Consider the following 27,484-nt stretch of genomic DNA (forward strand, 5'->3'; position numbering starts at 1 on the left):
CAAGTGAAAGTGATGGAGGGGTGGAAATTGGAAGCAAAATTAATAGATTTTTCCAGGTCCAGGCAAGAACATGAAGCCACACCAAAGCAGTCATCGATGAACTGGAGAAAGAGTTGTGGGAGGGGGCCTGAGTAGGACCGGAACAAGGAATGTTCCACATACCCCATAAAGAGACAGGCATATCTGGGGCCCATGCAGGTAACCATAGTCACACCTTTTATTTGGAGAAAGTGAGACGAGTTTAAGGAGAAATTGTTCAGTGAGAGAACAAGTTCAACCAGACGGAGGAGAGTGGTGGTGGATGAGGATTATTCAGGCCTCTGTTCAAGGAAGAAGCGAAGAGCCCTCAGACCATCCTGGTGGGGGATGGAGGTGTGGAGGGATTGGACATCCTTGGTGAAGAAGCAGCGGTTGGGGCCAGGGAACTGGAAATTGTTGATGTGATGTAGGGCATCAGAGGAATTGCAGATGTAGGTGGGAAGAGGCTGGACAAGGGGAGAGAGAATGGAGTCAAGATAGGAAGAAATAAGTTCCGTGGAGTAGGGACAAGCTGACATGATCAGTCCTGTTTGTGGATTTTTGGGAGGAGGTAGAAGCAGGCCATCCGAGGTTGGGAGACTATGAGGTTGCAAGCTGTGGAGGGAAGATCACCAGAGGAGATGAGGTCAGTGACAGACCTGGAAACAATGGCTTGATGTTCGGCAGTGGGGTCATGGTCCGGGGGAGGTAGGAGGAAGTGTCTGCAAGTTGGCGCTCAGCCTCTGCAAGGTAGAGGTCAGTACGCAAGACAACAACAGCACCAGCCTTATTGGCAGGTTTGATGACAAAGTCAGGGTTGGACCCAAGAGAACGGAGTGTGGCAAGTTCAGATGGAGACAGGTTAGAGTGGGTGAGAGGAGCGGAGAAATTGTGATGGCCGATGTCACACTGACAGTTCTCAATGAAAAGATCAAGAACAGGTAAGAGGCCAGAGTGAGGGGTCCAGGTGGAAGGAGAATACTGCAGGCGGGTGAAGGGATCCGTTGAACGGGGGGAGGACTCCTGCCCAAGGAAATGAGGACGGAGACAAAGGCAGTGGAAGAAGAGTTCAGCATTGTGCTAAGCCCGGAATTCATTGAGCTGAGGGCATGAGGGTATGAAACTGAGTCCTTTGCTGAGTACTGAACGTTCAGCATCAGAGAAGGGAAGGTCAGGGGGTATGGTGAATACACAGCCGGGGCTGGTATTAGAAGACGGGATGGGGTCAGAGGGACGAGAAGGAGGAGTGGAGGGTCGTTGGTATCAATGAGTTGTTGGAGCTTGCGTTCCTTAGCACCTGAAAGAAAGAGACCACATTTTTACTTCTCTTTAGTTCTGAAGAGGAGTCATAAGGATTCAAAACGTTAACTCTGTCTTTCTCTCCACAAATGCTGTCAGACCTGCTGAGCTTTTCCAGCAATTTTTGTTTTCGTTTTAAAAATCTGCCTGACTCTGTCTTGAATAAATTCAGATACCCAGCCTCCACTACTTTCTGGGTGAGAGAATTCCACACACCAATGATCCTTTGGGAGAAAAAGTTTCTCCTCATCTGTCTTAAAAGGGAGACCTCTTATTTTTAAATATGCCCCCTAGTGTGAGTCTCCCCAACAAGAGGAACGTCCTCCAAACAACCACCCTGTCAAGCCCCCTCGGGATCTTTTATGTTACAATAAGATCACCTTTCATTCTTCTGAACTCTAATGGGGAGCGGCTTGACCTATTCAGCCTTTTTCTTTTGTCTGCTCTATGCACAATTTAATATTGGAAATACCAAAAAATGAAAAGATATTAAAAACATAGATCTGATTGAAGACCATATGACCCAATTTAAAGACACTCCTTCCAATCAGTCTGCAAAAAAGGCCAGCTATGGGGAACTCAATTCCGATTGGTAAATGCACACTAAGTTCCCCTGCTGGCCGTTAATGGAGCATGGACACCTTACTTCAGCCTGAATGAAAACAATCATCTGGAATCTGCAGGAGGGTTCTTTACGCACAGGTCATGCTCAAAAGAAGGAAGTTGTAGAAACCATAAATGGCTTAAGTACCCATAGAAACACAAAGATTTATGGAACATAAGGTGGCCACTCAAACCACCATACCCATACCAGAGGGAAAATAACTGCTCACACAGTTACAATCTCCTTAATGCAGTTTTATTTAGATGTTTGAAAATATTTAATTAAAATTAAAATTAAGTGACCACAAAGGAGAGAACTGCAGGAAGTTGTTGCATTTGTCAGAAATATTTTACCTGCAGTTATCTTGACCACCTATATCTCAATTTAAAGCTCAGCATGGAAACACACAAGCAGGCAATAACACATTTCATCTTCCTTACAAATGACACCAGATCACAAGCATGAGTATTTGTAGAATTATTGGTTATCAGCAACAACGAATTTCTCATACAGCAAAACAGAATAATAATTTGAATACTGTGTTTATCTATACAAAAAGTTAATCCATAATTTATGCCTAAAGATCTCAATAATTTGACAATGGCTGCCAAATCTAGATGCACTCTGAAACAGTGTCAAAAAGCTGATAATAGAATCATGGAATATACAGTAATTGTGGAGACAGTGAACTTTAACAAAAAGGTTTTCAATTCCACATGGACTAACAAGCAGCAGCATTTGGGAGCCAAGCAATGCAATAAGGATGAACTAAGCTTTATTCTTTGGGTCTTCAAGTAGCATATTTTTAATGCTGGCAGTAACCCATTATTATAAGCAAAGCTGATTGGAAAATTCAAACCTATGTATTAAAATTAGCAAATATTCTCTTTAGATGTTGCAGTGTTCTCTCTTTACCCATCTTCTCCTGTCTTCCGAGGATCATGCTGACTAATGCTTTTTGCAGCTTCATTGCCAGCAATAGTAGGGATATTTGTGAAGCTCCACAATGTAGGGATATTTGTGGGGCTCTACAAATATCCCCATCCTCAATGGTGGGGGAACCCAGTACATCAGTGGAAAAGATAAGGCTGAAACATTTGCAACAATCTTCAGCCAGACGTGCCAAGTGGATGATCCAACTCGGCCTCCTCTGGAGGCCCCAAGCACCATAGATACCAGTCTTCAGTCAATTCAATTCACTCCATGTGATATCAAAGAACAGCTGACAGCACTGGATACTGCAAAGGCAATGGGCTTTGTGCTCCAGAACTTGCAGCGCCCCTAGTCAAGCTGTTCCATGACAGCTACAACACTAGCATCCACCTGGCAAATGTTGAAAATTGCCCAGGTATGTCCTGTGCACAAAAAACAGGACAAATCCAACCCGGCCAATTACCATCCTATCAGTCTACTCTCAATCATCAGTAAAATGATGGAAGGAGTCATCAACAGCGTCATCAAGCAGCACTTGCTTAGGAATAACCTGCTCAGTTTGGATTCTGCCAGGATCACTCAGCTCTTGACCTCATTACAGCCTTGGGTCAAGAATGGGCAAAAGAGCTGAACTCCTGAGGTGAGGTGAGTGGCTACCCTTGACATCAAGGCAGCATTTGACCAAGTGTGGCATCAAGGAGCCCTAATAAACCTGGAGTCAATGGAAACCGGGGCGGGGGAAACTCTCTGCTGGTTGGAGTCATACCTAGCACAAAAGAAGATGGCTGTGGTTGTTGGAGATCAACCATCTCAGTTCCAGGGCATCACTGCAGGCATTCCTCAGACTAGTGTCCTCAGACCAACCATCCTTAGCTGCTTCATCAATGACGTTCCCTCCATCGTAAGGTCAGAAGTGGGGATGTTTGCTCATGATTGCACAATGTTCAGCACCATTTGTGACTCCTCAGATACAGAAGCAGTCCAGTCCATGTCCAAATGCAGCAAGGCCTGGACAATATCCAGGCTTAGGCTGACAAGTAACATTTGTGCCACACAATCACCAGGCAATGAATGTCTCCAACAAGAGAGAATCTAACCATCTAACATTCAATGGCATTACTGTCGATGAATTAGCCACTATCAACATCCTGGGGGTTACCACTGACCAGAAACTGAACTGGACTAGCCGTATGAATACTGTGGCTACAAAAGCAGGTTGGAGGCTAGGAATTCTGCGGCGAATGACTCACCTCCTGGCTTCCTAAAGCCTGTCCACCATCTCGGAGGGCACAAGCTAGGAGTGTGATGGAATACTCTCCACTTGCTTGGATGACTGCAGCTCCAACAACTCTCAAGGAGTTTGACCCACCCAGGACAAAGCAGCCCGCTTGGCTAGCACCCCATCCACAAACATCTACTCTCTCCATCACCGATGCACAGTAGCAGCAGTGTACACCATCTACCAGTTGCGCTGCTGGAATTTACCAAGGCTCCTTAGATGGCACCTTCCAAACCCACAACCACTACCATCTAGAAGGACAAGGGCAGCAATTGTATGGGAACACCAACAGCTGGAAGCTCCATTTCAAGCCACTCATCATCTTGACTTGGAAATATATCGCCGTTCCTTCACTGTCGTTGGATCAAAATCCTGGAACACTCTCCCTAACAACACTGTCGGTGTATCTACACCACAAGGACTTCAGCGATTCAAGGAGGCAGCTTACCACCACGTTCGAGGGCAATTAAGTGCTGGTGAAGCCAGTGATGCCCAGATCCTATGAATGAATAAAAAGGAAGTCCACTAACATGTCGGCCAAGTTAATGTCAAAACCAAGTCTGACCTCATGACCACCTAAACACACATATAAAAGGGAAATTTGGCTGATTTCTCTCTTCCCTCAGCCCACTGGTGCTGAATCTACGTGCAACAAGCTTGCAAATAATTCAGTTGAAAGTCAGTCAGATAGGAGGTAGAATCTGTAGCTTTCATTTGTATGGCTCAGTACTGACCAGGTGATATATGTACTAAAGTAATGGCCTGCTCGTGATTAGAATTTTTTTTTAAGGGAAGGGTATGAATATAATTTAAGGGGGAGGTAAAGTCAACCAGAATTAATTGTGTTGAAAAAACTAGTAAAAAAACAAATTTGATATTTTAAACTGTCTTCTCTTTTTAAAAACATGTCATCCTTCTAGAATGTTCCATGACATTCTCTAGAAGGAACGTTCCCAGGATTTTCAGAGGAGCTCTGTTGGAGACAGGGGTCATTGCTTCAAACAGGCCTGGCAACTTTTCTGCAATTCATTGAATTCCTGGGATATCACCCTATAGTCTGGGACATCTGCAATCCCAGCTCAATGAAGATAATTGAGAATTGGTTAGCAGACAGGAAACAGGGTGTAGGAATAAATGGGTCTTTATCGGAATGGCAGGCGGTGACAGTGGGGTACCGCAGGGGTCAGTGCTTGATCCCAGCTATTCACAAGATATATCAATGATTTGGATGAAGGAACCAAATGTAATATTTCCAAGTTTTCTGACGACACAAAACTAGGTGGGAATGTGAGTGGTGCTGAGGATGTTAAGAGGCTTCAAGGCTATTTAGACAAGTTGAGTGAGTGGGCAAATACATGGCAGATGCAGTATTTCATGGATAAGTGTGAAGTTATCCACTTCGGTAGGAAAAACAGAATTGCAGAGTATAATTTAAATGATGATAGATTGGGAAATGTTGACGTACGAGTTGGACCTGGGTGTCCTTGTACACCTATCACTGAATGGAAGCAGGCAGGTGCAGCAAGCAGTTAAGGCAGCAAATGGCATGTTGGCCTTCATTGCGAGTGGGCTTGAGCACAGGAGCAAGGGTGCCTTACTGCAGCTGTACAGGGCCTTGGCGAGACCACACCTGGAGTATTGTGTGCAGTATTGGTCTCCTTACCCAAGGAAGGATATACTTGCATTAGAGGAAGTGTAGCGAAGGTTCAGCAGACTGATTCCTGGAATGGCAGGATTGTCATATGAGGAGAAGTTGGGCCAACTAGGCCTGTATTCACTGGAGTTTAGAAGAATGAGAGGGGGTCTCATTGAAGTGTATAAAATTCTGACAGGGCTGGACAGGCTGGATGCAGGGATGATGTATCTTCTGGCTGGGGTAGTCTAGAACAAGGGGTCACAATCTCAGGATACAAGGTAGGGCATTTAGGACGGAGATGAGGAGAAACTTCTTCAGAGGGTGGTGAAGCTGTGGAATTCTTTACCGTGGAGGCCAAGTCACTGAATATATTTAAGAAGAAAATAAATAGATTTCTGGACTCTAAAGGCATCAAGGGGTATGGGGAGAGAGCAGGAGTGTGGTGTTAAGATAGAGAACCAGCCAGGAGTATGGTAGTGAGATAGAGAATCAGCCAGGATCATATTGAATGGCAGAGCAGGCTTGAAGGGCTGAATGACCTACTCCTGCTTTTATTTTCTATGTTTCTATGTAACCTTTAATAAATTTGTATAGACATATTTGACCTAAGAAACAGTCAGTAATTAAAATCTGCGCTGTGAAAAGTATTGAAATTTGCAACAGTAATCATTTAATGTCAGATATTTAAACAGCACCATAGATCGATACAGCTTTTACACGGAATACATTTTTGGTACTGATCAGTTTCTAAGATTAGCAGAAGAGATGATTGTGGAGGTTTTCAAAGGGCTGGACCTCATTCCTCTACTTTGGTCAGTCAGTGACCCCATTCTGAATGCCAGAGATGGGGTCATGAAATTTAAAAAAAATTTCATTCCCTCCAAGCAACAAAGGGGTTGCATTACTAAGGTTATCAGTTCCTGCTCCTTTCATTCTTTGCGGCATCTCAGGAATCCAAGTAGAAGCTACACCTGCTCTCAGCAGTCAGAGGGTCTACTATGCCTGTGGGACTTGTTGAATGCAACTCCCAGGAACTCATACACATCTCCAAACCTAGCTGTGCACAAAAACAGCTAATGAACAATTTAACAGGTAGTTATATTGAGGCAAAAACCTTAGGCTATTAGTTTACACTGCATAACTACAGAACCCACCTCCAATCAAAATCACAGAAGAATTTTGGCTCTCCCACCAGAATATCTAGCCTTTTATTTTAAACTGGGAATATGAACAAAAGCATTGGCATTGCCAATGAACAGTTAGGCAAAACAAAATGGAAACATGGCAAGTGTAGTTAATCTAAGATCAAAAAGAAGAAAATACCAGAAATGTACAGCAGACAAGTGAGCATTTACAATATAAAACAGAGGATGTTGCACTTTAGGTATGATTAAGCAGTGATGAGGAGTATACAACAAAAGCACCATAACGTGCCTTTGCATAATTACAACACAGAAGCACCAGTCAGTATATGTATTTATGTTCAGATGAGTAGCAATCAAAATTTCATGCACCTATCCTATTCCTATGTTTTTTATCTCCATTTCCGTCCACCAGTCTTCCAACTTATCCATAAACGTTTACACACTCTTCACTTCAATCACCAGCTCCGGCGATGCACTGTACAGCCTTACAAAACTTTATAGAAAAGTTTCCCCTGTGCTCCCATTTAAATCAATTCCATTTATTATAACCATATTCCAACTGTAGACTGCTCAAACACTGGCAGCAGTCTGTTTTTATCCACTCTGGTCCAGCCCTTTATAATTTCAAACATTCCTTTCAAATCACTCACCATCTCTTTACGAGCAAATTCAGCTCCAAATTTTGTCCAACTCGAAGTCTGCATCATACCAAGTAACATCCTAGTAATTTCTGGGGTGTATCCTTCCTATTGTCTCAACATAATTTCTATCATGTGAAGTCCAAAACCTAACACTGCAGTATTTTAAATTTTACATAAATTCACCATTACATCTCACTTTATTCCTCTTGTCTTAAAACCAGGTTTCCTTTTTAAAATGGTCTAATCCACTTAACATGATGCTTTTAATGTGTTCTGAACCTGGCCACCACCCACCCCACCGCCTGTAAATCCCTCTGCCATTTCACCTCATGCTTTTTCAGAAGTTTAAATACTATTGTTTTTTAAACCAAAATATACCACCTCACACTAGTTGACATTACATTCCATCCACTATTATTCATTCAACGCCTCATCAACATTCCCTCCTGTGATCCCAAGAGTTATTTACTAAACCTATTTTCATCAAATCTCCAAATTTGAACAGAATTTCCCCTAGCCTGGTATCCAAACCACTGTTGTACAGAGTGAACAGAAATGGTCCAAGAATAGAATCCTGTGGAACACTGCTACCCACTTCCAAAAACTCAAATTGCCCTTTTCCCCAAAATATTTCTCAATGTGGATGACACCAGCAAGGCTGAATTGATTGCCCATTCCTAGCCACCCTAAGGTGGTGTTTCTGACCTTTTAACCAGCTTTTAAATCCAATTTGTTGCCTTACCCTTAATTCCACAACCCTTAATCTTCCCAAGTAGTCTTCTGAATAGTAACTTGTCAAAAATTTTCTGAAAGACCACGTAAAGCACAGATTTCTTTGCTGAAAATTCCACTGACTGCTTCAAAATATTTTCTCTTTGTCCAAATATTTTGTATTTTCATCTTTAACTAAGGTTCCTTAGTATAGGTAATCTACTTCCAGGCCTCTAGCAATGCTGCACTGAAACAGTTGAGTGAGGTACATGAGATTTGTAAAGCTCTGGAAGAATTAAGACATTTTCACAGCTGTCCTAATGAACAATATACCTCTAACACCACTACTGTTTTATATCACTTTGCACCAATAGAAATCATTACTTTCACTATCATAATTAAAGGACCATTTGGTGCAGATTTCTTTTATTCCTGTTCGAATTCTATCTATTGAAAAAGATAGAAGATAGCGAACAAACATGAGGGCAATCAGGAATTTCTGTTTCACATTTCAGTATTTGCGCATGTAAAAGAACCTTTCATTTTAACTTTAAGAGCTCGGAGGGTTTCATTGCTCTACAGCTGCTTGGAGAGGGTCCTGTTTAAACTGCATTACTGAAAAAAAATCAGTGGTTACTACTGTCACTGTTCTGAAAGAGCTCAGATAGTGTGAAAATTCAATAACTGTTCATCTGTCCACTGAGATGATAACGCTCCTTTAAAATGGGTATGTTAAGGGTTGCGAGGGTAGTATGTGTATGTTTTAAAGAAAATTCTGTCCTGAAAGTCCTACTTTACCATTCATAACATTATACACAAAGTAACATTATGGATTCTTTCAACGTATCTACTTGATGTATCAGTGGTTTGACTAATGAATGCATAGGACGATACATTAATCACACAGCTATAACTGATGTACACCCCAGATTCATTGCTTTGATCCTTCAGTGCTCTTCATTAATATGCCTGAAGTAATTCTTCAAAAATACCCTGAAGAGTCAAAGGCAACCCAAAGCTTGATATTACATATCTATTCTCACTCAAATGTACTCAACAGAAAGGCAGAGTTAAGATATAACATATGTGCTGATTTCAGCTAGCCAATTGAAATCAGTATTGCTGACTCAGATTTATCAATATCAAATTTTAGAGCTAGAGGAGAATGCCATGTTCAAACTCAATAGACACGCTGCATGATTAAAAAAACTGTAGTCAAGGTGAGGGATGTCAGGAAATTCTAACATTATTCTATTTTAAACAGCCATAGCTGCATAAGCTACTCTTGCTTGCCGTAGCCAAAATTCAGAGGTAAATTTCCACTCATTCCCCAAAGCGCCATAACCCCAATTTAAGGCATCACTGAATTTTTCTATTTCGTACAACAAACATTTTGCTGACTATATCAATATAAGCACTCTGCATTAAATTTATTCATTAGTTTATGCCAGAGGCACATGCCCACTAGAAACAAGGATGAAATCCATTGAGTACTACCTGCCGAGGTGAAATTTTCATTCCATTAATCTTAACTTGATTATAATATCTTGAAATGAAAATGCAGCCAAATTACTACATCACCCATTGCCTCTTGATTGAATGTTCGAACCTACAGTAGCTGACGTTACACATTGTCACGTGTATGCAGAGCCATGTGGTATATCTGGGATAAAGGATGGAAGGGGAAAAAATGGAAATTGGCCCTCTATATGCCTCAAGATATGGAATAGCTTCTCCTTCTGTAAAATAAAATGAAGCATAACTACCACAGTTCTTGAATAAATCCATGGTGAGCAAATTTGTACTTCACATCTATACAACAAATTAAATACAAATCTTGTGTTTTTATATCGAGACCTTATACATGCCTACATTTTAACTGTTTTAAAGCAGTTATTTAATAGTCTGTGGTAATCCTGTAGGTTTACAGATTGTTCCTGTCACATTTGAATTAAAAAAATCCTGTTTTATGTTCCAGTCAGCAAATTCAAGCATGATTGGTAACTTTTTTCCGAAGCGGCACATTATGAAAATTAATGAATGTACATGCCTGAGTCACAGCTAAATCCACGTTATCCAACAAAATGGGTAGTCAGAAACATACTTCTGACACTTTCTGTATGTGAAAGTAAACTGCTTTTGTTTCAACACTTACTGTTTTAAGCGAGATTGCAGAAGATCAAGTCGCTCCTCCCTCAAACTTCCGCCACATAATTCTCCTATTCCAGGCACCAGAAGATCGACTGCTGCCACCTAACAGACAATACATAATGTTAACATTTTATGGCACAGTATTTGAAATTAAAGTAACATTTTAATTTACTTCATCCCGCAAAGGGATACAGATAGATGAGAGGGCAAACATTTGGCAGATGAAACATAATGTGGGGAAATGTGAGGTTCTCTACTTTGGTGGGAGGAATAGAAAAACAGAATATTAGATAAATGGAGAGATTGAAGAATGCTGCCCTATAGAGAAATCTGGGAGTCCTGGTTCATGAATCACAAAATTAGCATGCAAAGACAGCAAGTAATTACGAAGACAAATGGAATGTTAGCCTCTATTACAAGGGGGATGGAATATAAAAGTAAGGAAAGCCTAATTACAAATGTATAGGGCACTGGTGAGACTATACAGAGATTACTGTGTATGGTTTGGGTCTCATTACTGAGGAGGATTATACTTGCACTGGAGGCAGTTCAGAGAAGGTTTATTCCTGGGATGAAGAATTTTGCTTGAGGAAAGGTTGGGTCTATACTCATTGGAGTTAAGAAATGAGAGAATCTTATTGAAACATAAGAAATTCTGAGGGGGCTTGACAGGGTACATGCTGAGAGGATGTTTTCCCATGTTGCGGGTGGGGGGGTGGGATCTAGAACTAAAGGCTAGAATTTCAAAACAAGGGGTCTTCTATTTAAGGTGGAGATGAGGAGGAATTTCTTCTGAGGGTGAGAATCTTTGGAATTCTCTACCTCAGTGAGCAGTGGAGGCTGGGTCCTTGAATATATTCAAGGCTGAGTAAGACTGATTTTTGATTTACAAGGGAGTCAAGGTAGGAGGGGCAGCAGAGAAATGGAGTTAAGGGCGCAATCTGATCAGTTATGTTCTTACTGAATGGCACAGCAGGTTTGGGGGACCAAATGGCCTGGTCCTGCTCCTATTTCTTATGTTCACACAGTGTTTAATTCAGTCTGTCTTATAGCAGATTTTTAAAATCGAGGTTGTTTCCTACAGGTGTCCTCAATTCAAGCTCACAATTGGGAATGGGACTTTAATGTTGATAATGGTACTTCTCAGTATTGTAGAAATGTCAATAAAATAAACTGCCTTGTGTTCAGTCTGTGGTTTTAAAATTGAGAAATTATCTTCATTTTGTTTATTTAGATTGAGTGGAAAAATGTGCAACATTGGAATTAGGAGAATTACAAGTCTACACAGTTCGTTCATCCTGAAACTTGGCCATGATCGATTGTTGTTTAAATCAGTCATATCATATAGTTTGTAGATGTGATTACTTTAATATACCAGAGTCATGAATTAATAAGTTTGTAGTTGAGATTTCTAATGTAAGATGACAATTATCCAAACATTAATGAAAACCAACGAGTAGGGTGATGTACTGGCTCCTGGGTTCAGGCTCTTTGATGCTGTTGAATGAGAAATAACTATCATTAAGTTACCTTTTTATGGATACTGATATTGAAAAATAAACCCATGTGTTACCTTCAGTGTGCTGATGCTGGATTCTAAGCTCGGTGTGAATTGTACGATTTGTTTAGCATTTGGCAGTAGATTGTGTGTCTACTTATGACTGTTCTCATTTATACATTGCTCCAGAGCCTTTCTTTACTGTTGTTCTGCAACTTCCTCCAGCTCAGCTTGCCAAGTCTAGGTTTCTGTATTACTACTGCACCGTCAGTGACAGAGCTTTTACTTACATCATGGTCTCTCTGCAGCAAGGTTTGTATACCACCTTCCTTTATCTTAGCACCCTCCCCCACACCCACTCGAAAGGTTCCTCCAAGTGCACCACTTGGACTTCGGCTTCAATCACTTACACTCTTGCAATCACCATTCAAATTTCTTCTTCCCCTCTTGCTATAAAAAAATGAAGTTAGAATGTGGAACTTGCTACCACATGGAGTAATTGAGGTGACTGGTTTGTATTTATTTAAAGAGAAACTAAATGAGTACGAGGGGGAAAATAATAGAAGTATATGCTGATGTTAGATGAAGTGGGGTGGTTGGAGGCTCATGCGGAATATACATGGTGTAGACCAGTTGGGTCAAATGGTTTGTTTTTGTGCTGCAAGTTTTATGTAATGCTATGTTAATGGTGCGACACAAGTGTAAAATAGTTGTTTGCTGTTGGTGATTATTCCAAAGAAGGTCCATACAAATCAATTAAACTCTGAAGAGCAGTCATAAGGACTCAAAATATTAACTTTAACATTAATGTTTCTCTCTCCATCGATGCTGCCAGACCTGCTGAGTTTTTTTCAGGCATTTCCTGTTTTTATTTCAGATTTCCAGCATCTGCAGTATTTTGCTTTTATATCCATAAAAATCATACTGCTTGTGAGCCTCATCCTGATATCAAAACATTTCAATGCTCAAACATTATGTTTATACCTTCATGCATTTTCTATCTTTCAATTTACCACATATCAAGATAATTAATTATACCTATCACACTACTCATCTTTGGAACATCACAGCACTGTAACTTGTGCAAAGCTGAAACTGTTTTACATGAACGCTAAACTCAAACAAAATGAAACTCTATCCTGTGGATGGACACAGACGTCTGCTGTGGCAATGAAAGAAATCAGAAACAATTGTTTGCCACCTTCCATAAAATAGCATTTCTTCCATTTCCTTAAATCCACCAAAATGAGGTATGTTAATGGTTCAACTAGTTAAAATGCTCAGTAGACGGTCCACACATATCTCTGAGGGTTCAGTTTTGATTCTCATCTGTGCTGAGTCAACTGGGCGATTTTCACTTTCCTAACGAAGAGCCGCGATGACCAATTGTAGCACGAGAGTTTCTGCTCCTGACCTCACATTGATTATTTGATTATTGGATAACTGAAATCATGCAAAGACATGATTGGGTTCAGCTGTGATGTCCTTCATGGTCACTAACTGTTTAGATTTCACACAATATCAAGGACTAGAAGATGATTGGTGCCCTGGACCTATACTCCAGCAGCAGGATGGAGGTTTAGATCTCCTTTACAATAATTCTCTGATAATCACAGTCCTTTTGAATATCTAACTTGCCCACAATAGTCCAACAGACTTATTAGCAAAACTGAAGCACATAGGATGAAAGGGACGGCAGCATGGATACAAATTTAGCTAAGGGGTTGAAAAGGGAGCTGTGGTAAACAGTTTTCACATTGGAGGTGGGTATACAGCAATAGTCCTGAGGTTCAGGACGAGGACCACTGCTGTTTATCAAATATATTAATTATTAATTACTTGGACTTGAGGGCACAATTTCAAAACTTGCAGATGACAAAACTTAGAAGTGTAGTCAGCAGTGAGGAATTTAGGAATCAACTTCAAGAGGACAGAGATAGGCTTGTGGAGTAAATGGGCACAAGGCAGACAAAATTCAACAGAGACAAGTGTGATGCAATACTTTTGATAGGAAAAATGAGGAAAGACCACACATAATAAATGGTATAGTTTTAAAAAGGGTATGCAGAATAGAGTCACCTGGGGGTGCTTGTACACACATGCATTTAAAGGTCAGGTTAACAAAGCAATTAATAAGCCATACAGGATTCTGGGCTTTATAAAATAATTGAAAAGCAAGTTATGTTAAACCTACATAAAACACCAGTTCAGCTCCTGCTGGAGTATCATGTCCAATTCACATTGAAGGGGAAAGCATATTTTATAAAGGTGCTGCATCCAGATGATGCAATCTTCTTTCAACTTCTGGGTTAACATTCACTATTTCACTTGGTGCTGTATGGGACAATTATAATACTTTGTCAAAAGTGACATATTATAATGGTTGGATCATGTTTGTGTGTTTCATTTTATTTTGAGAAAGTATCAAATTTAAACATGCACCTTGCCCTTTATTATTATAACTAATGTGGAATGTATTTATTTACTTCAGTTTCTACAAAAATACTTGACTCAAATTTTCATTGATCATTTTTCACTGGATATCAAAGGTTATTCAAAAATGTGTAATTTATATAATATGGATTTTTGTACAAGATGAAAATTGGACAGAGATAGGACATATGTTTATATCATAATACTGTTTGCAGCTGTGTGGTACAATCATGTTGCTTCTCAAATGGTTGTCTAGTCTAAGATTTTTACTTTAGTTATATCATAGTTACAGGAAACATTTTGTTTGAACAAAAAAACAGTGCAAGAGATTAAATTCAGTCAGAATCTGAAGGATTAGTAGATTTTAAACTATCATGTCTCCCATCACCAGAGGAGAGGAGTTAATGGGTTTATGTTAGATATTATAATGCTCATCGCATAAATCATACAATTTCTGCTTACTGTATGCTGAGGTCCATCCTGATTATCTCTGGCATAAAAGGGCTTGATGTCATAAGGATAATTAACTACAAAAACAGGGATGTTGCCACAGTGCTCCACCAGATAACTCTCATGTTCAGTCTGTAGGTCACAGCCCCACTGTAAAAGATGACAATCAATATTTAATTCACCACTAATGCACAGTACCAGGATCTACAGAAATAATTTAATATGACATATGCAAATACATAGAGCTTTTATATACCTTCATTCAATAATGCAAATAAACAACAACCCAAACTACTTGCTTTAAAAAGGAAAATTCCTTTCCAGCTTGACATAAGTATTCAAAGATTAAGCACCTCAGGATACCTCCCACAAACATGATATTATGGCAAAACACAATTACAGAATCGTGTTTGCTGTATACCAGATGTAATGTCATGCAAACACTAACCCTACTCATCACAATCAGAAAGACAAACATGCCAATCTAATGAAATTACTGTTTAATTTTCATGACAAATGTACATGCTGTAACACAGCTAACTTATGCACTAGATTTGTTTCCAAATTTCTATCATAGCCACATTCATTCAGGGACCTATTTGCAAAGGAATGTCCCTTTAGTGGAATTATCTAAGTATTTCATTTTTAAAAAGCAACTGCTCAGTGACAGAAACCAACCCAAAAGAATCTGGTGGAATAACTTTCCTTCTCTATGGATTTGCATGTGCGAATCTGTAGTATCAACTGGAAGGAACCTAGATACATGAGAGTTGAAGAGGCATACACAGTTGACCAGGGCAAGTCTTGAATTTTCAAGCCTCAAGCTGAATGGTGTAAAAGCTGTTAGATTCAACAAGTTTTACGTCTGCTCTTTCCTGGTTGCAGTTAGGCAGATTTGTTTCACTTTATCACAAACAGGTAGTGAATGCATTGTGCACATCATTTCACAAGTGTAAAAGAGTCCCCCATTCATATCATAAAATGACTACTCATATCCAAATAAATCACATCAGGTCTCAGTTATACGACAGCCCCAGGTATGCACTGGAGTGCTGCTTTGGGCTGCAGTAGAGTGCTTAAATTGGAGTTTGGTGACTGAGGGAATTTAAGGGTTAATTTCTATCTAAAGTCTAGTCTTTCTTTAATTTAGTAAACTAAAAGTTGCTGTTTGGATTGGAAGATGGTGAGTTTTAGGCCAGCTTTAAAACAGGGTTTATACAGGCTCTGCTTGCAGCTACATCTAATTAATTAGGTAACTGGCTTAAACAGGTTTTCAGAGGCTAGATTCAGAGAGTATAAAAACAGGCCAATTTACAGTGCTGCTTTAGGCTGCAGTAGAGTGCATAACTTGGAGTTTGGTGACTGAGGGAGGAGGTGAGGGGGGAACGAGGTGATCCTTTGAGTACGGTCGGGTAAGTATTTACTACTTTTATCGCTTATAGTTTTTAAGGTCTTATTTTGTGGTTCATCGTTTGTAAGGGCTATATTCTGTAACAACGAGGAGCAGGGAAGAAGGGCCCTAGAATAATTGATATTATTTGATATTAAGTATCTTCCAAAAGGTTTAATTTAAAGGGGTAAGTCAGGGCAAGAGAGCTCAAAGCCATGGTGTGCTCCTCCTGCTCTATGTGGGAGGCCTGAACCATTTCCAGTGCCCGGGGCCAGCGTGTGCGGGAAGTGTCTCCAGCTGAAGCTCCTGGAAGCCCGGGTTTCGGAGCTGGAGCGGCGGCTGGGGACACTGTGGAACATCCACGAGGCGGAGAGTATCGTGGATAGCACGTATAGAGAGGTGGTCACACCGCAGGCTAAGAGTCCACAAGCAGGAAGGGAATGGGTGACCACCAGGCAGAGCAAGAGGACTAGGCAGTCAGTGCAGGAACTTCCTGTGGCAATTCCCCTGCAAAACAGATATACCACTTTGGATGCTGTTAGGGGGGAAATGGCCTCTCAGGGGAAGGCAGCAACAGCCAAATTCGTTGCACCACGGTTGGCCCTGCTGCACAGGGGAGTAAAAAGTGTGGGAATGCAATAAAGGGGATTCAATTGTAAGGGGAATAGATAGGCGTTTCTGTGGCCGCAAACAAGACTCCAGGATGGTATGTTGCCTCCCTGGTGCTAGGGTCAAGGATGTCTCAGAGCGGCTACAGGACATTCTGAAGGGGGAGGGTGAACAGCCAGTGGTTATGGTACACATTGGTACAAACGACATTGGTAAAAAAAGGTCTTAAAAGCAGAATATAGGGAGTTGGGAAGTAGGACCTCAAAGGTAGTGATCTCAGGATTAGTACCAGTGCCACGTGCTAGTCAGAGTAGAAACAGCAGGATATATTGGATGAATACATGGCTGAAGAGATGGTGTGAGGAGGAGGGTTTCAGATTCCTGGGACATTGGAACCGGTTCTGGGGGAGTTGGGACCACTACAAACTGGATGGGTTACACCTGGGCAGGACCGGGACTGATGTGCTTGGGGGAATATTTGCGAGAGTGGTTGGGGAGGGTTTAAACTAAAATGGCAGGGGGATGGGAACCTATGCAAGGAGTCAGAGGAGAGGGAGTCAAGGACAAGGACAAAAGACAGAAAGGGGAATAAGAAAAGTGATAGGCAGAGAAATCAAGGGCAAGAATCAAACAGGGCCTCAGTGAAAAATAGTGGGAACGGAACAAGTAATGTTAAAAAGACAAGCCTTAAGGCTTTGTGCTTTAACACGAGGAGCATTCGCAATAAAGTGGATGAATTAACCGCGCAAATAGATGGAAACAGGTATGACATGGTTGGGATTACGGAGACATGGCTACAGGGTGACTAGGGATGGGAACTGAATATCCAGGCGTATTCAGTATTTAGGAAGGATAGACAAAAAGGAAAAGGCAGTGGAGTTGCATTGCTGGTTAAAGAGGAAATTAGCACAATAGTGAGGAAAGATATTAACTCTGACGATGTAGAGCTGAGAACACTAAGGGGCAAAAAACGTTAGTGGGGGTTGTATATAGATCCCCAAACTGTAGCAGGTGATGTTGGGAATGGCATTAAACAGGAAATTAGAGACGCATGCAACAAAGGAACATCTGTAATTATGGGTGACTTTAATCTGCATATAGATTGGGCAAATCAAATTAGTAACAATACCGTAGAGGAGTTGTTCTTGGAGTATATACGGAATGGTTTTCTGGACCAATACATTGAGGAAGCAACTAGAGAACAGGCAATGCTAGACTGGGTATTGTGCAATGAGAAAGGAATAATTAGCAATCTAGTTGTGCGAGGCCCTTTGGGGACGAGCGACCATAATATGATAGAATTCTTCATCAAGATGGAGAGTGACGTAGTTGATTCTGAGAGTGGGGTCTTGAATCTTAATAAAGGAAACTACGATGGTATGAGGCGTGAGTTGGCTATGATGGATTGGGAAACGTTACTTAAAGGGATAGGCGATGGCAAATGTTGAAAGAGTGCATGGGTGAACTGCAACAATTGTTTATTCCTGTCTGGCGCAAAAGTAAAATAGGAACGGTGGCCAAACCAAGGGAAATTAGAGATCGTATCGGATCCAAGGAAGAGGCATACAAATTGCCCAGAAAAAAACATCAGACCTGAGGACTGGAAGCAGTTTAGAATTCAGCAAAGGAGGACCAAGGGATTGATTAAGAAGGGGAAAATAGAGTATGAGAGTAAGCTTGCAGGGAACATAAAAATTGACTGTAAAAGTTTCTATCGGTATGTGAAGAGTAAAAGATTGGTGAAGACAAATGTAGGTCCCTTACAGTCAGAAAGAGGGGAATTTATAATGGGGAACAAAGAAATGGCTGACCAACTAAATACATACTTCGATTCTGTTTTCACAAAGGACAACACAAATAACATACCAGAAATGTTGGGGAACACATGGTTTAGTGAGAGGGAAGAACTGAAAGAAATCAGTATTAGTAGGGAAATGGTGTTGGAGAAATTGATGGGATTGAAGGCCGATAAGTCCCCAGGGCCTGATAATCTACATCCCTGAGTGCTTAAGGAAGTGGCCTTAGTAATAGTGGATGCATTGGTGGTCATCTTCCAAGATTCTAGAGACTCTGGAACAGTTACTACAGATTGAAGGGTAGCTAATGTAACCCCACTATTTAAAAAGGGAGGTAGAGAGAAAACAGGGAATTATAGACCAGTCAGCCTGACGTCGGTTGTGGGGAAAATTCTAGAGTCCATTATAAAAGATTTAATAGCTGAACACTTGGAAAACAGTGGCAGAATCGGACAGAGTCAGCATGGATTTATGAAAGGAAAATCATGCTTGACAAATCTACTGGAATTTTTCAAGAATGTAACTAGTAGAGTTGATGAGGGGGAGCCAGTGGACGTGGTTCATTTGAAATTTCAGAATTTGACAAAGTCCCACATAAGAGATTAGCATGTAAAGCGCATGGGATTGGGGGTAGTGTATTGAGATGGATAGAAAACTGGTTGGCAGACAGGAAACAAAGAGTAGGAATAAATGGGTCTTTTTCCAAATGGCAGGCAGTGACTGGTGGGGTACTGCAGGGATCAGTGCTGGGACCCCAGCTATTCAACAATATATATTAATGATTTAGATGAGGGAACTAAATGTAATATCTCCAAATTTGCAGATGACAAGAAGATAGGTGGGAGGGTGAGCTGTTAGGAGGATATAGAGATGCTTCAGTGTGATTTGGACAAGCTGAGTAAGTGGGCAAATGCATGGCAGATACAGTATAATGTGGATAAATATGATGTTCTCCACTTTGGTAGCAAAAACAGGAAGGCAGATTATTATCTGAATGGCTATAAATTGAGGGGGGAGAATGTGCAATGAGACCTGGGTGTCCTCGTACACCAGTCGCTGAAGGTAAGCATGCAGGTGCAGCAGGTGGTAATGGAAGCAAATGGTATGTTGGCCTTCATAGTCAGAGGATTAAAGTACAGGAGCAGGGATGTCTTGCTGCAATTATGCAGGGCTTTGGTGAGACCACACCTGGGATAGTGTGTGCAGTTTTGGTCTCCTTATCTGAGGAAGGATGTTCTTGCTATAGAGGGAGTGCAGCAAAGGTTTCACAGACTGATTCCTGGGATGGCGGGATTGACATACGAGGAGAGATTGAGTCGATTAGGATTATATTCGCTGGAGTTCAGAAGAATGAGGGGGGATCTCATAGAAACCTATAAAATTCTAACAGGACTAGACAGGGTAGATGCAGGAAGGATATTCCCGATGATGGGGGAGTCCAGAACCAGGGGTCGCAGTCTGAGGATACGGGGTAGACCATTTAGGACAGATGAGGAGAAATTTCTTCACCCAGAGAGTGGTGAGCCTGTGGAATTCGTTACCATATAAAGTAGTTGAGGCCAAAACATTGTATGTTTTCAAGAAGGAATTAGATATAGCTCTTGGGGCAAAAGGGATCAAAGGATATGGGGAGAAAGTGGGAGCAGGCTATTGAGTTGGATGATCAGCCATGATCATAATGAATAACGGAGCAGGCTCGAAGAGCCAAATGGCCTACTCCTGCTCCTATTTTCTGTGTTTCTATGTATACTTTGTATACAGAGGATGACAATGTTTTTCCATTTAAAAACACTGATTAGTGCTGCTCAGCTTAAGTGTGAACACTGTAGGTTTGTATTGTTGGCATTGTATAATGTAATACCCATTATCATTGTTCCACTTAGTATTGGAAAAAACTGAGTCACATTTAAGTGATTAAAGGTTAGTGCATACAAGACAACACTGGCAACTGTGCTGACTGCTTTAAATCTGAGTACAGGTGTTTACTGACATGTCTGCAAGTGACAAAGTCAGGGCCTGGTTATTAGGTTTCAAAAACAATTGGATGCATGCTATTTTGTATTCCAGTGCTTTAACAACCATAATAGCATAGATGAATATCACTGTGTTGAACTACAGGGCAAAAAAGCATCAAATTGTTCAGGAAATTCCAGTAACTGGAGAAATGCTAACAAATACCTATTATAGGTACTGTACAGTACTTCAGAACTTCCTCTTCTATAAAACAAAACTAGAAATTACTTCCACTGGCCACATTTCAAACTGTATCTGCACTGAAGCAGATGGATTAAAATTTCGTAAGAGCACTACAGTAGAGGGTAACTCAACTGATGCATCTGTCTTAACAGCCTATTGTTCTAGAATACATGCTGAAGAAATTCTTCATGTGTAAATACACTACATATTTTCCAACCCTACAGGATTCCTCATGGAAATACTAATCTGGGCATTGCATTCCTGAGAATACCTGGTCAACTCAATCTCCTGTGTTTATAGAACCTAGAACCACACCCAACAAAACTGTTCACTAGTCACACTGTTACAGCATTCAGATTTCCCATCTCAGGATCTGGATATGAAAATAAAGGGAAAGAATAGAGCTAAAGGCAAATGTGAAAAACAAAGAAATAGTTTAAGAAAAAAAAATGCCAAAAAAGTAAAAGGTTAGAAGAGCAGACAAGAAAGGCAGAGATGCTAAGCAGTGAAGAAAACTGAATATGAACAATAAACTCCATATACTTTATTGCAACGTTAGATTCCAAAATCCCTGGGTGATAAAGGAAAAATTGGAAAAGTTCATTTTTTTCTCCTCAATGAAGTTACAGGAAATAAGTGTTATCTACAGGAAGTATAATTATGGCCAAAAAATTGCTTCTTTAAATGTACATCACTATACTGAATTTAGGGAACCAAAATTATACTTTTTGAACGAGCAATTTCCTTCTTTTTGATTATAGCCAATTTGAACAGGTAAACATGAAACAATAGCTAGTAAAGGTTTGATATAAAAGCATAAAAATCACAGCTCAAAGTTGGAAATTAGAGCTTATGTCGATAAATTAGCTTGACAAGAAAAGCCATCTAAATAAAATAATTAAATACTTGATACCCAACTGCACTGTTGCAAATTTCACAAAATGAATCCATATTCAGGCCATATTCTTTACCTTTGGTTCAAACTTGAAGGTTTCCATACTTCTCTGCAAAATGTCAATCGCTTCAGTATAGGAAAGCCTAAAAATTATATTTACATTACAATTACATTAAATAAGGTGTTATAACATGGGCCAAACATTTTGATTAACCACAATCAAACCTGAAGGGCATTGTGACCTTTTCATTTCCTATTTAACACTATTTTCTTCTGGTAATCTTAACATGACCAGGAATTATGCATCTGACATCAAAAATGAAAAACAATAAAAAACACAAGAAAAGGAAAAGTTTCAAACATAGAACTGAAGGATTCCAAACCTGCATGCCTCTACAAAAGCAGTAAAAAAAGTAAAAATATATATATTTTTTAAAAAAATCAATGGAACTTGCTTACACTTGAAATGAATTTTTCATCATCTGCTCCAACCTTCCCTACAAAAAAAAGAGACCAAAATTAATCACCAATCTCTTTACAGAAGGCTTTTCTCCAAAAAGTTCTGTGCCAGCTCAGGAATTTTTTTCCCTGAATAAGACATATCACTATCAGCTCTTCTGCCTTGCGCCATCGTCTCTTTTGTCATTTAATCACTCCTGCCCTCCATCCTGTCATGCCCCCTTGCCCTATCTTTTATTTGCTTAGAAGCTGCTCCTTAACATCTTGCAGATCTGATGAAAAGTTATTGACCTGATAAGTTAACTGTTTCTCTCCCCACAGAAGCTTGGTATGACACAGCAGTTGGTAAAGGTTGGTTGTTTAAATCCCAGTGGGAAACTTGAACAATTGCCATAACTTACATTTTCAATTGGTATGTTTGAGATGCAGCTCTGAATTCAGAAATGAAACCGCCAAGAGTATTTTTATATAAACTAAATTAAACATTTATTAATTTAACAAGAAATTTAACACATACACATGTCTACAAATTACTACCATAATAACTTTTAAACAAATCCCCAAATTAATCACTCCCAGGTAAATCTTCACCAAGGCAATAACCCATTGTCTTTAAACAGACACTAGGCAAAGCACATTTAACCATACAAATTCAAAATGAGGTTCCTTGCAACTTGGTTCCTTTGCAGACACAGTTGTAGGGTTTACAGGCTCTGCTTAGGTCTTACATGCCTCTGACCTGCACATGAAAAAAAACTTTGTTTATACCTAGCCTTCCCTTTGAATGTAAATTCTCATTGCGTCACTAGGTCTTTTCTAACAATAAAACCCCTTTCATAGCACCAATTTTATTGGTAATATAAGCATAGTGCTTGGTGTCTCCTAGCTAGGTGCAAGATTTTACTCCCTTCTTTTGAATGGTATATTCAACAAATGCAAATATACTCTTTACCTTCTAGCCTTACGTTTATCTAATTAACATCTCAAACTACTATACATCAAAGCACCCAGGCTAGCTGGCTTTAATCTAATTAAGCCACACACAGACACAGACCCTGCTGCAAGTCCAGCTTAAACAATTTCCAATAACATTACTCACATTAACATCTCTTCATGACAATGCTATATGACCTGCTGATTGTTTCTATCACTTTCTGGATTTATTTCAGATTTCCATCATCCACACTAATTTGTTTTTGTTTCAGTTGAAATGAATTTTTCTGGTGTCATTTTAAAATTCTTCACATTATACCAGTTCAGAAACAAAACAACTTCACCTACACAAATGCATAAACATATAAGCAAAAAATTCATTCTTTATATCCTTTTTGAATGTGGTATTAAAATTCATAATCACTTTTTATGTAATTCAAAAGGATGCTTCAACTTTCTGGGGTGAAAAGGATAAATGCTGACAACACTAACAAAAAGCAACCAAAACTGCAGATGTTAGAAATTTGAAACAAAAACAGAAAATACTGCAAACACTCCAATCAGGCAATACCTGTGGAGCAAAGAGAAATGAAAACATCTTGGGTCTGGCTCCTTTGTTAAAACTGCCATGTCTACAAGGATTTTGGAATTCTGGCATTTTTCTTCATATTAATTTCACAATTTTAGGAAACTTGCACAAAAACTGCCACAAACACAGAAGTACAAATATAATAGTTTCTAAATGCTACATTTTCTTTGCATTTCTATAAATCTCAGTGCAGAGAACCCCATAAAATATAAGCTAGAAGTCTTCTAACTGCAAGATCAGAGACAGGATATACAAACCTTTTGACCTGGAGCTACATATTTGTGGAAGAGTTCAACATCATCTGGGCGTTTTGAAAGAATATGTGACGTTGCAGTCTTGAAGAGGTTCTCCATCACCTGCAAAAATCAAACAATACCATCAAAACCAGTGGCAGAAATTGACTTAAGGCTTTAGTTCAGAAGAACTGAAATCAACAACATGTCAAGAATAAATACATTATTTTCATTCAAGGGATGTGGGCACTACTGGCAAAGTCAGCATTTATTGCCATTGAAAAGATGGGAGTGAGCCATGTTCTTTTATACAACCGAGTGGCTTATCTGTAATTTCAGAGGACAATTAAGAGTCAACCACATTGCCATGGCTGTGGAGTTGCATGCAGAGAAGACCAAGTTGACAGTTTTCGCTTCCTAATGGGCACTAGTGACCCAGATTAATTTTTACAACAATCCATTAGTCTAATGGTCACCATTACTGTTAGTTTTATTTATTACAGATTGAAGCAACTGAGTTTAAATTTCCTGGCTGCCATGGTGGGATTTGAACTCTTGCCTCTGGATCAGGCCTCTGGACTGAGTCCAATAACATAACCACTATACTATGACACTAGCTGTTTCTAGTATAATCTACAAATGACAGAACTACAGCCTTTCACAATGAACTTGAAAGCTATACAGTATTAAGTAATGCTGCATGAATACTTTCTCTACTTTAGTCAGAAAGTTTTCTGATGGGCCCAGTATTTTTGGTATACTAATGTACTATTATATAGGTACTGCAGTATTGCATGGCATTTTAGGATAGAAAAGAAAGCCCCAGAGCAGAATTACTAAAAAAAACACACTACCATAAATGGAAAGGAAGTGAAAAACTGTGGCAAATCACTGAACAGCTCTTACACAGCATCAAGTACTTTGCAAATGGACATGGTTCCACAGTCAGCTTAGTGGATGCACAGACAATAAAACAAAGCCTTTTATTGGTGTTCATAAGGAGGGCATGGTATAGTCCTTTTTTTTGGCATTGACCATACAGCATGATTAGAAATTTACTGCATGGGACCCTACAATCCATCACCCAGTATTATCCACTGAAATAAAGCGGAAGGTATTCGAAGTAGTATTTAGTATAATGGAATGCTATTCAACAACTTGTATTTATATAGCACATTATGAAACAGGATAAGACAGAGTTACATGAGGAGATATTAGGGCAGATGACCAAAAGCTTGGTCAAAGAGGTAGGTTTTAAGGGCTGGTCATTAAGAAAGCATGGTAGAGGGGCTAAGAGAACTCCAGAGCTTGGGGCCTAGCCAGCTGAAGGCACAGCCACCAATGGTGAAGCAATTAAAATCAGGGATGCTCAAGAGGCCAGAATTAGAGGAGGTGTGTAGGGCTGCAGGAGATCATAGAGATAGAGAAGGGCCAGACCAGAGGGTTTCAAAAAGAAGGGTGAGAATTTTAAAAATCCAGGTGCTGATTAACTGGAAGCCAGTGGAGGCCAAGGAGTAAAAGGATGCTGGGTGAACAGGTGTTGGTGCATATGAGGGCATGAGCAGCAGAGTTTTGGATGTCCTCATGGAGGAGGGAATGAGAGAACCAGCAAGGAGTGTGCTTATTGAATGTCCCAGTCTGAGGTAGCAAAAGCATGAATAATGGTTTCAGCACCAGAAGGGCAGAGGTGGGGTGGAGTCGGGTGATGTTATAGAGGTGGAAATAGGCGGTGATAGTGAGGGCATGGATTTGTGCTTGAAGCTCTTCTCCTGATCAAATATGACACTGAGGTCGCAAACAGTCTAGTTCAACCTCAGACAGTTTCTAGGAAGGAGGATGGATTTGATGGCAGGGGTCTAAGACAATGGGCAGAATTTAGCCCATGGCGGGGGTGCTTGGCGGGGGCGGTTGGGAAGGCGACCGTTGTCTGCAATTTCACGCTGGTGGCCAAATAAGGCCCGCCCAGTGTGAAATGCGAGCGGCAGCGCTGAGCGCTGCCTGTGCCAGTGGGGGGGACGGAGAGGAGGGCGAGCAGACTGAGTGCAAACTTCATGCATGCGCACGAGTGAGCACTTCACAATCTCCCGAAGGCACGGGGCTGCCTCAGGGAGGTGAAGAGATGTGAAAACAAATAATAAACAAAAAAATGAAATGAAACATGTCCCCTCATGTGACTCTGTCACACGAGCAGTGACATGTTATTAATGAATAAAGTTTTTATTTTATTTTTATTTGCTTTTGGAAACCTCATCCTGCCCATGGATGAGGTTTTCAAAAAAAAAAAATGCAAAGGCCGCTTGTCCTTTTCAGCTGCTCGTCAACCATTAGGTTGGGCGGGCAGCAAAAATTTTAATTTAATTGATTACTTAATGGTCTTTTGTCAATGGGTGCGCTGCCGAAACCAGCACTTGCCCGCCGACTGAACTATTGTGCGACTGCGCGTTGACGTCGGCACGTTCAGCTGACGTCAACATGCATCATTTTATGCTTGGGCATGCGCCCACCGAGCGAAAATTGCTGTCCAATGACTTCAGTCTTTTCAGTATTTAATTGGAGGAAATTTCTGCTCATCCAGTACTGTATGTCAGACAAGCTGATAATTCAGAGACAATGAAGGGATCGAGAGAGGTGGTGATGGAATCTGATGCTGAGTTTTCAGATGATATCGCCAAAGGGCAGCATAAAGATAAGAAATAGGAGAAATTCAAATATCGATCCAAGGGGGAAACCAGCAGTAAAGATTCTGGAATGAGGAGAGAATCCATTGATAGTGATTCTCTTACTACAATTGGATAGGTAAGAATGGAACCAGGAGAGTGCAATCCAATCCAGCTGACAGTGGAGAGACATTGGAGGGGGATAGTGAGATAAACTGTGTCAAAGATTGCAGAAAGATGGAGAATGACAAGGAGCACTAGTTTGCCTTTGTCACAGGAACATAGGATGTCATTGGCAACTCAGCGCTCAAATATATAATCTCAAAGTGTAAATACAGGTAGATAAAGCTATGGAGGCAGTTGAGAATTGTAGAATTTGTAAATTGGGGTAGAGTGCGCAGAAGTAATTTAGTCGTGATGAATTCATACAAAAAGCATTGGTTCATGTTAAGATCATAGACAGCATTCAATATTAGAGTGTTTAATTAATGTCATTGTCCTGTTCTCTCCCTGCAACTCTATCTTATTCTGCTTCAATATTTTTCTAATTTTTCCCATAAAAGATCTTTGCATCAGCCATTCCCTGTAGCAAGTATACCATCCTCCATCAACCCACTGCATAAAGAAATTTTGAACCTCTTTCCTCACTGTCTTGGTGCCCGTAGTAAACTGATGACCTTTCATCAGCGACTCCCTAGTCCGAGGAAACTGTTTCCCTCTGCTCATTTCATCAAGACACTTTACAATTTACAAAAAAGATAGTTGACCTTATGGTGATCTTCTAGGAAGGAGGATGGAACAAATGTTTGAGACCAAGGACAGAGTGCAAATGGAGTGGAGAATTGAAATGCTGCCTGACCTGATGGGTATACCCAGCATTTTCTGCTTTTATTTCAAGCTGCCAGCACCCATAGTTCTCAAACCTAGGG

The 27,484-nt window shown here is 40.4% G+C and overlaps 1 protein-coding gene across 2 annotated transcripts in view; it reads right to left on the minus strand.

Annotated features, from left to right (window-relative positions):
• Positions 1 to 27,484, minus strand: part of nars2 (asparaginyl-tRNA synthetase 2, mitochondrial) — an 85,673-nt gene that overhangs the window by 4,504 nt on the left and 53,685 nt on the right. For both annotated transcript variants that reach the window (XM_078545688.1, XM_078545689.1), the window contains exons 8-12: positions 23,923 to 24,021; positions 22,144 to 22,181; positions 21,761 to 21,827; positions 14,811 to 14,948; positions 10,422 to 10,519 (exon numbers count right to left, since the gene is read on the minus strand). In XM_078545688.1, coding sequence (XP_078401814.1) covers positions 10,422 to 10,519; positions 14,811 to 14,948; positions 21,761 to 21,827; positions 22,144 to 22,181; positions 23,923 to 24,021 — 440 coding nt within the window. The remainder of the gene's footprint in view (positions 1 to 10,421; positions 10,520 to 14,810; positions 14,949 to 21,760; positions 21,828 to 22,143; positions 22,182 to 23,922; positions 24,022 to 27,484) is intronic.

This window comes from Cetorhinus maximus, chromosome 7, assembly GCF_964194155.1.
Source record: "Cetorhinus maximus chromosome 7, sCetMax3.hap1.1, whole genome shotgun sequence".
Lineage (NCBI taxonomy): Eukaryota > Metazoa > Chordata > Chondrichthyes > Lamniformes > Cetorhinidae > Cetorhinus > Cetorhinus maximus.